Source organism: Boleophthalmus pectinirostris, unplaced genomic scaffold, assembly GCF_026225935.1.
Source record: "Boleophthalmus pectinirostris isolate CB_2022bp ecotype Guang Dong unplaced genomic scaffold, ASM2622593v1 HiC_scaffold_22, whole genome shotgun sequence".
NCBI classification, from domain to species: Eukaryota; Metazoa; Chordata; class Actinopteri; order Gobiiformes; family Gobiidae; genus Boleophthalmus; species Boleophthalmus pectinirostris.
In genome coordinates this window covers 10268738-10278597 of record NW_026571190.1, presented here as the reverse complement: position 1 = coordinate 10278597, position 9860 = coordinate 10268738, and the positions used below count along the sequence as shown (strand labels likewise).

The window sequence follows — 9860 nt, the reverse complement described above, 5'->3', positions numbered from 1 at the left end:
TGTGACAATGTTTTAATCTGTTTTAATTTCCTTATGGAAGAAGAGTAAAGCAGAGACAAAAACTTTTTTTTTCTTTACATTTAGTCTGGTACACTATACAGTTAAAGTAGGACTAAACTCTACCCATAAACACATTTCAAATAGAGCGGCTAACCTGGGCAGCAGTGTTGGGGAAGTTAAGGCTGTTTTATAGCTCTGCACCTGCTCAACGCACACGGCCGCCTTCACCTTTTGATTTATGGATCTGAGTCGAGGTCTATGCACTGCGAAGTAATTCACCACCACAACGCTAGGAGGCTAGGATTTAAAAATGGCGTTCGTGTATACAAAGTGAAACTGGAAAGTGGAGTACCGGAAATGTTGGGTCAGTCGGACTTTGTTTGGCGCGTTCACGGTGACTCTCGGTTTTGTTCAATAGTGTCGCGTAGGGAGGGTGCTGTCTGGGACCGCTGGATTGTTGGTGTGTTCGCAGTGACTCCGTTGTGGCATGAAGTGTCACATTGCACTCGCTTTTTCAATCTGTTCCTCCGTTCCATTCCTCGTCTGTGTGGAGTGATGAGTTTGTCACTGCGCGGTCGCTGTCTGCTCCGTGCCTGTTTGCGTGCGCTGCGGATCATGCGCCTTTGTATTTGTAGTTTACTGAAGTCGTGCTGGGACATCCGAGTGGATTTGTGTATAGGGCACGCTGGATTGCAGGGTGCACAGTCGTTTTTTGATGGAGTTGGAGACTTAAGAGCGCGCCTAATAGCCCGGAAAGTACGGTAGTTACCCATGTAATTATTTCCCCATTACCGTTACTTCTTAATAGCCTCGGTTTTACTTCGTTTCACTTCTGACCTTGCAGCCTTAGATTTCGTTCACTCGATGCTAGGCGGGTGCTTTTTTTCATTTAAACAATCGCTGCTATTTGGTCATGACGTATGTAATGCGCCACTAACGGGGCTAAGGTATATTAAGTTTTTCCCAAATCCCATAGGAAGAAGGGCAATAACATCTTTCCCCTTAATGAAATTCACCAAACATTCTCTTTGTTCCAGCTTTAAATTCTCTATATCGGGAATCATTGACAACACTGAGTATATCACTTTTCGCTGATTGGCTGGTGCCCAAACTCACACTTCCGGGGTTTTTGTGAACTGTCTATTGTGTTCTGATTCCTGACCTAGACGCTGGAGAGAAATGAAATTGAGCGGAGGCACTAGGTGGCACCAGCCTGGCTCACTTCTTAAACCAACCCAGGCATTTATGATCAGAAACACCAAATCAGGGCAGTCTTTTGTGATGTCACCAACTACTTGGCATTGCAGAAGCCACAGAAGGCAACACAAACTTAGTAAATAGGAATGTAGAAAGTGACGTTTTTGTGAGTCCAGGCAGAATAAAATAAACGGCAATCATCTAACGGAGAGGTAATAAAAACACTGAGTCACATTTCAAAGTTGTGACGAGATGAGAACAGTTTCACTCGAGCTCCTACAAAACACTTTTCATTTGGGCATCAAGTTCTCACAGGTGTGAAGCGCTCCTCTTCTTTCACTCTGGGGCAGTTTGCCAAAGCGAAACCACTTTACTGCATGACGTCTGAAAATGGAAGAGCGGAGACGTCCACAGGTGTGAAGGAGAGGAGAGAGGAGAGGTGCAGGGGGAGGGGGAAGATAAAACAAAAGAGAGAGGGGAGGAAGAAAGAGAGAAAGAGTGTAGAAAAAGTGGGGGAAGGTAAAATAAGAGAGGGGGGAGTAGAGATGATAGAGAGGAGGTAAAATAAAGAATTAAAGGGAGAGAGAGAGAAGAGAGGGGGCAGGTAAAATAAGGAATGGGGGGGGGGAGACGAGAGAGAGATGAAAGGGGGATAGCGAGAGAGGAGAGGTGTAGAGAAGAGGGGAGCAGGTAAAACAAGGAATTAGAGAAAGACAATGAAAGAGGGAGAGTGACAGAGCAGGTGGGTAGAGGAGAGAAGGAGGTAAAACTAGGAATTACAAGGCAAGAGAGAGGGAGAGAGAAGGATGGAGACAGATGACAGAATGAAGGGGGGAGAGAGAGAGAGATGCAGATAAAACAAGGAATTTGAGGGAGAGGAAGAAATTCAAAGAAGACTGGGGTAGAAAAAACAATGTTAAGACATGCGGAAAAAAGAGAAATCAAAGGAAAGAGAGGAAGAAAGAAAGAAGGGGTAAAAAGGGAAGGATCAGAGTACAATGTTGTGGTGTCTTAATTTACTTTGTTTGGCTGATAAGAAGAGAGAGAGGGGTGAGAGGAGAGGGTTAGAGGGATAGAGATAGAGAGAGGAAGGGAGAGAAGTGTGGAGGACAATAATAAGAGTGAAGTAGAGACAGCGAGAAACAAGAGGAGGAGAGAGAGAATAACAGACGAGGAAGGAAGGGAGAGCGCGAAGGAGGGGGGCGAGGGAGAAAGAAGGGAAAGATGAAGATGGAATAGTAAGGAAGATGAAGAAAAGGGGGGAGAGAGAGAAAGGAAAGAAAGTAAGTGGGGAGGAGAAAGAAGAAAGGGATAGAGTAGGAGGAGGACATGAGAGAAGGAGAGAGAAAAAATCAAGTAAAAAGAAAGGTAGGAGAGAGAAGAAGTGATGGAGTAGTAGGAAGAGGTGAGAGAAGGAGAGGGGGGAGTGGTAGGAGAAAGAGAAAGATGAGGAAGGAAAGAGAAGAAGGAATAGAGAAGAGAGTAAGAGCAGGTGAGAAGGAGAGAGAGAGAGGGAAGAAAAGAAGGAAGGAAAGAGTAGCAGGAGGAGAGAGAGAGGGGGAAGAGAAAAAAGGAGTGATAGAGCAGTAGGAAGAGAGATATAATGAGAGAGAGGAAGAAGGAAGGAAAAGGGAAGGAGAGAGAAGAAGCAATGGGGTGGTAGGAAGAGGTGAGAGAAGGAGAGAGAGATAGAGAGAGGGTGAGGAGAGAGAGAGTAGCAGTAGAAAGAGAAAGACAAGGAGAGAGAGAAAGAAAAGGGAAGGGAGAAGAAGGAACAGAGAAGTAAGAGCAGGTGAGAGAAGGGGAGAGAGAGAAAGAAGGAAGGAAAGAAAAGGGAAGGAAGGAGAAGAAGGAACAGAGAAGTAAGAGCAGGTGAGAGAAGGGGAGAGAGAGAAAGAAGGAAGGAAAGAAAAGGGAAGGAAGGAGAAGAAGGAACAGAGAAGTAAGAGCAGGTGAGAGAAGGGGAGAGAGAGAAAGAAGGAAGGAAGGAAAGAGTAGCAGGAGGAGAAAGAGAGAGGAGTAGGAAGAAGGATATAATGAGAGAGATAGAAAGAAAGAAGGAAAGGAAAGGGGGAGGAGAGAGAAGAAAGGACGGCGCAGTAGGAGGAGAGGACAGATAGAGAGGGAGGAGAAAAAAGGAGAGAGAGAGAGTGTAGTGACAGAGCAGTAGGAGGAGTGCGTTATGGTGCAAACAGAGCTCGGGGCTGAAGTATAAGAGCTGTGGAGGACAGACATGTGTTCACTGCTCCACACGATCATGGCTCTGAATGGGAGAGTGGCGCTGGTCACCGGAGGGGCTCAGGGCATCGGGAGAGCCGTGGTCCAGGCTCTCATGCACAACCAGGCCAAAGTGAGTACAACTGACTTTATTTGATTAAGTCAGGCTGATTCACGCGTGGTTTGAAGTCCTTTTGAAGGAGTTTGAGTAGTTTTGTGCATGTGCAAAAGCTAGGAGTAAATATCTGTTACTTCGTCTGGTCTGACTGCAGGGATCACTGGTGTTTGGAGTTTGTGCAGTGGAATTAAATATGGTTCACGCTTAAGTATTTCAATCATGACTAAAATGTGGCTGAACCAGGCTGATCAGTGTCATTAGAATTAGCACTTAGTACTAATCCTAATAGGTCAAAAGCCCAAGACCAACCCACAAGGACTAAAGCAGGACCAGAGGATAGGTTTGCACTAGATCAAAACCAGGTCAAAAGCAGGTTTAACCCAGGACTGATTTATAAGGTTTAAACCAGAACTAAGTCGCATTTGAATCAGTACTAAGATGGGTCTAGCTGGTCTAAGATGAGTCTAAACCAGGATTTAGATGGGTCTAAACCAGGTCTAACCCAAGTGTAAATCAGGACTAAGATAAGTCTAAACCAGGACTAAACCAAGACTAAACCAGATTTAACCCAGAACTAAACCTGGACTAAAATAGGTCTAATCCATGAATAAATCAGGTATAAACCAGGTCTAAACTAAGACTAACCCTAGTCTAAACCACGTCTAAACCAGGTCTGAACCAGAAGTAAACCAGGTCTAAATCAAGACTGAGATGAGTCTACACCAAACCAGGTCTAAACCAGTTCTAAACCAGGACTAAGATGAGTCTAAACCAAGACTAAACCAGGTCTAAACCAGGACTAAACCAAGTCTAATTCAGGACTAAACCAGGTCTAAACCAGAAATAAACCAGGTCTAAACCAGGACTAAACCAAGACTAAACCAGATCTAAACCAGAACTAAACTAAAACAGGTCTAATCCATGAATAAATCAGGTATAAATGAGGTCTAAACTAAGACTAACCCTAGTCTAAACCAGGTCTAAACCAGCTCTGAACCAGAACTAAACCAAGACTGAGATGAGTCTACACCAAACCAGGTCTAAACCAGTTCTAAACCAGGACTAAGATGAGTCTAAACCAAGACTAAACCAGGTTTAATCCAGGACTAAACCAAGTCCAATTCAGGACTACACCAGGTCTAAACCAGAAATAAACCAGGACTAAACCAGGCCTAAACCAAGACTAACCCTAGTCTAAACCAAGACTAAACCAGGTCTAATTCAGGACTAAACCAGGTCTAAAACAGGTCTAAACCAGGTCTAATGTGAAGCTATAGTATTTGCATCTAGCACAAGGTTTTAGTATTCAAATCAGATTATTAATATCTAGGGTAGGAAAAGGACTTCCTAGTGTACCCAACTAAACTAGGACTGATGTATACAAATGACATGTAAACTATAATGTTTTTAGTTAAAGTACATGTATGTCAATACTGAGGAGGCTCGGACCCATTTCACCACATTTCAGGTCAGGTACAGCTCATGTTTACTTAAGCCTGAATAAATTAAACTTTAACTCACTGAAAACATTGTGAGATACTGATTGACTTGGATACATAAAGATAAGGACTTATATTGAGTCATTAAGTAGTTTACATATTAAGCCCTAGGCACTAGACACAAGAATACTTTTTGTAATTGAATATTCAATACCTGCTTTAAAGGAAGTGTCTGTAAGATTTTGATTTAAATTCCATAAAAATGTCCTAACCATGTGATCAGATACCAGATAAATTTGTATGTGTCCTCTATCTGCAGTTTCGGTTGTTATTGTAGTATTTTTTATTTTTACTTTTGAAGGCCCATATTAGACTATTTTCTGATGTGTTATAATTTAGTTTCCTCATCCTCTCAGACAGAAAACACTCTGTTCCACCTTGTGATGTCATGTGGTAATACAGGAAGTGCTCCAGTGTGTTTTTAAACATTTGGATGATTTTAGCCCTGGAATTGTCTCAGGGTGGAACAGAGCATTTTGAGCAGACTAATAATAAAGTTTTACGCAAATATGAAACAAAACACATTTTAGGTATGTTTTTGAGGAAGTAACACCATTATAGCGCGGTTTAAAACTCATGAGTCAATTTTGTGCAATTATGACCTTTAAGAGGATAAGTTACTCACAGTGCCTCTAAATTGTACTTTGCAACATATTCTGATACATGGTCCAATCACTATACTTTATTCCGAATATTTAGAATACTTTCACATTTGGTCCTTGGGCCTGGTTTGAGCTCAGTTTAGTGCTGATGTACACTTACACACAATTTGTACATTATTAATGAAGTCTTTGTTAAGGCTAATTACGTTGTAATTATTACAAACAGGGAGTACTGTCTGAACAAAGAAATAAGAAACATGCCATTCATTATGCCTGTGTGGTCTGTAAACTGCAGTCTTTTATTTTGATACACTGCGCAACATTCTGTGGTTGTAGCTTCCTTTGTCAGACCACAACTTCTCTAAAAGTATACTGCAAATATCCAGTAGAAAGCAGAACCATACAAGCATGTAATATTTTAGTGCAGCGGGTAGACAGACTTGAGTAATGATGATTTTTTTGTTAGGTCTACATCTGTTTACCACTCTGTTGTGAAGGATTACTTTCACATTTTCTAGTTTTACTCTCTGATCTGAATGGTCACTACTTAAACCCCAGCACCTGCAGACACTTGCTCAGAGCTAGTGCAGTCTCTGCAGTTCAGTGAGGGAATTCTGGAGGTCTATCTATCTATCGGTCTATCTACCTATCGGTCTATCGGTCTATCTGTCTATCTGTCTATCTGTTTATCTGTCTATCTGCAGGCCTACAGCTCACGTTCAAGTGTGTCTGGCCCTTTTTAAACACATAACCTATATTTAAGGCTAATCAGAATGTTCTTGCTATGTTCTGCAGCCACTGTGTCTTCAGTAGTAGTGGTAGTAGTAGTAGTAGTAGTAGTAGTAGTAGTAGTAGTAGTAGTAGTAGTAGTAGTAGTAGTAGTAGTAGTAGTAGTAGTAGTAGGAGGAGGAGGAGTAGTAGGAGCAGCAGTAGTGCAGTAGTGGACATTGTGTCCTGTGGGGAGCAATATAATAATAGTAGTATGAATAGTAGTAGTAATTGTACTGTATTTTACAGGTAGCAGTAGTGGACATGAATGCATCCTGTGGGGAGCAGTGTAAGTCGGAGCTGGACTCTGAGTTTGGGGCCGATCACTCCATTTTTCTTCAGTGTGATGTCACTGATGCAGACGCTCTCACAGGTAAGAAGAGTCACACACTGGACATGTTTGAATGAGCTGTGTGAGGGAGTGGTGGTCATGGCACAGATGGGCAGCCATGCTTCTGTCAATCTGCCCCAGGCAGCTATGGCTAAAATAGTATCTCACCATCACCAAGTGAACGCAGTGACTTCATTGAACACACACTGAAACAGTGTATGTGTGAGTGAAAGAATACCTGGTTGTTTGACAGGAGTTGGCTGAGGTCTGTATTCTTGAGTAACAAGTCTGAACTTCCTGCTGTACAGGAGAAAATCGTCACAGTCCAAGTATTTTCCTAGAGACATAATTTAATGAGAGTGAGTCCGGTCAAACTAGATCTTTCTGTTTTATTCAGTTCCAGCGTTACAGGTATCTGTAACACCAGGAAACAACTACTGTAATGATTGTTTATCATCCAGTAGCTCAGGGCCCATAACCTGATATCCTAATATGTTTTGGTTTGATTCCAGCTTTGACCTGAACATTTAAAGAAGCACTATGTAACTATGCAGCAGGTGGAGGTTCTGCCACCTGCTTGTCTCCATGGAGATACTATAGTTTTACTTGTAATATTCAGTATGTCATTAAGCATTAGTCTTCTTTGGAAGACAAGCAGGTAATGATCTGTGGTGACGGGAGACTGCTCACAGTAAGAGTGAATGTTTTTCTATGTGTTTTTGAGCCAGTAAAAACATAAGCAATTAAATCAATGCAACACAGATATGTTGTACTGTGGAACATTCCAAACTAAACAGGTCATATGATCTGGTATTCAGTGCTTTTGACCTGGTTTTGCACATTTTGTTTATAGTCTCTCTGACCATCACACACATACCTATGCCTGGAATGTTCCACAGTGTGGCATTAAACTCATTTATCTCCATAGAGAAAACTGGGTGGGTAGTTATGTGTCAGATCTGTGGAAAGATTAGACTGCTCACAAAATAAGCAGTCTCAACTGCTCAAGATAATTTTGGACAATAAAAACACCACACTGGATACATATAATAGTTTGATGCCACATTGTGGAGCAATTCGGGAAAAGTAATGAGTTTTCATCAGAAAAGTGTCGTAGTGCAGCTTTAATTGTCTTTATGACACACCCAGTGTGTAATGACACTTGATAAAAGGAGTGTTGTGAGTCCTTTGTGTGCTCACTCTGAACAAACCACAGGGGTCTGGCTCAGGTTTGGTTTTGTGCATTTGTTCTTTAAAGTGTTTAAATTTGAACAAGGGCTCACTGTGTAAAGTGAGACTGAAGCACGAGGCAGAGCGCTGGAATGTGACTGCTCAGAGACAGTGCAGTTAAAAATTATAGAGATACAAGATAAGTAGGGCCATTTCAAGTGGGTTTAATATTAAATTGTCAAGCATTTCTTGATTTGGTGAGATGGTACCTGTGGGAAATATTTATCATAGTTTTACATCTGTTAAGAGGAGGTTTGTGAAAAAAAAGTTGAGAAGAAAAGTACAAAAATACAGGGAGTTTTAATACTTTTACCTCATCAACACTGAACATTCTGTCCAAAATGCAGAGACAATTTACACACAAGGAAGGCATTTATGTGTCAGTTTAAATATTCATGTAATATTTGTTTTCAAGTTTTAGTGAAAAGAAAAGACTAACCTGTCTTATGCACTTAAATCACCTACAGTGATGAAAGAATCAGGAAATGGGGAGTCTGTGTATATTTTTGTAATAGTATTGTGAGGGTGGGGTTAAATAGTTGTTTTCTTTCTCCCACTCTTCAGAAATATTATAAGGAGAGAGAATCAGTCAGGGACACTCAAAACAAATATGGCTGCTTACGAGGAAAGAAGAAAAGACAGATGCCCAATGAGCTTCTTAACATGTATCAATGAAATACAAACCTGATTGGAGGACCGTGTGTGCCTGGCTGACCAAAATCCTGGCTCAGATCTGAACAGGTTTAACTCAGATGAAATATGGGTCAAATGCAGAGGACATATCAAAATGTAGAAAAGTAGAGCAGCTTACTTAAATCATTTTTTTGAGCTTTCTACCATGTTATAACTTTTTCTTTTTTAATTTATTTATCTTTTTTATTTATTTGTTTTTTTTACAGTGGCCTTCCAGACAACAGTGGACCAGTTCGGACATTTAGACATAGTCATAAACAACGCAGGGATCAACAACGAGAAGCACTGGGAGAAGACCATTCAAGTCAATCTGGTTAGTTAAAAAATGGAACAGAACTGAACCAGGTCTAAACCCGGTCTGGACTAGGACTAAACTAGGACTAAAATAAGACTTGTGTGGGAACGGCCCGGAAACCTTGAACCTCAAATGTTGATAATAGTAGGCACTGTAGTGATAGTAGTAATTCACAGAAGCAGTATTAGTATTATTATTTGTAGTAGTAGTAGTCGTAGTAGTAGTAGCAGTAGCAGCAGCAGCAGTAGTAGTAGTAGTAGTTTTTGTTGTTGTTGTTGTTGCTGTTGTAGTACTAATAGTAGCAGCAGCAGTATTATTAGTAGTGGTTTTTGTTGTTGTAGTAGTTGGTGGTGGTGTAGTAGTAATAGTATTAGTAGCAGTAGTAGCAGTAGAAGTAGACCACGGCTCCTAGCTACACATACCTGAGTACTTTCTTGTTTTGACTGAACTCACCCATTCGTTATGTTATGTCACACTCAGATCAGATTACTGTGAGTCCGAATTACTGATAGTACTACTTCTACTTCTGCAATTACCAACACTAGAACTACATGCCACTACTTATTAGTTACTACTTCTGTACAACACACATCACAACAACTGCAACTACTAAAACTACTGCTGTTACTACTACTAAATCCTGATCAGAATCTTCACTGAACCAGATTTAGACTCTTTGGTGTAGAGTGACACTGTGGAATGAATTGTGCAGTAGTAGTAGCAGTAATCAGACTATACAACTACAGTACAAATGTAAAGTGTATTTGTGGTTCATTTCATTCAGTTTCATTAGTCATAGGTCTCAAAGCAGTTAAGTGTTTTGTAATAGTTTTAGGCCCGTAGGCACAAGGGCAGGGCTGGAGTCAAACACATTTCACATGTTTAAAGCCAGTGTCAGAGGAGATAAACT

General features: G+C 41.2%; 1 protein-coding gene across 1 annotated transcript in view; it reads left to right on the top strand.

The window, feature by feature from the left end:
* The first annotated feature begins 3100 nt into the window (after nt 1–3100).
* hpgd (15-hydroxyprostaglandin dehydrogenase) overlaps nt 3101–9860 on the top strand; it is a 19897-nt gene continuing 13137 nt past the window's right edge. The window contains exons 1-3 of the mRNA XM_020932919.2: nt 3101–3547; nt 6651–6774; nt 8862–8968. Of these exons, the coding sequence (XP_020788578.1) occupies nt 3431–3547; nt 6651–6774; nt 8862–8968 (348 nt within the window). The 5' untranslated portion in view covers nt 3101–3430. The remainder of the gene's footprint in view (nt 3548–6650; nt 6775–8861; nt 8969–9860) is intronic.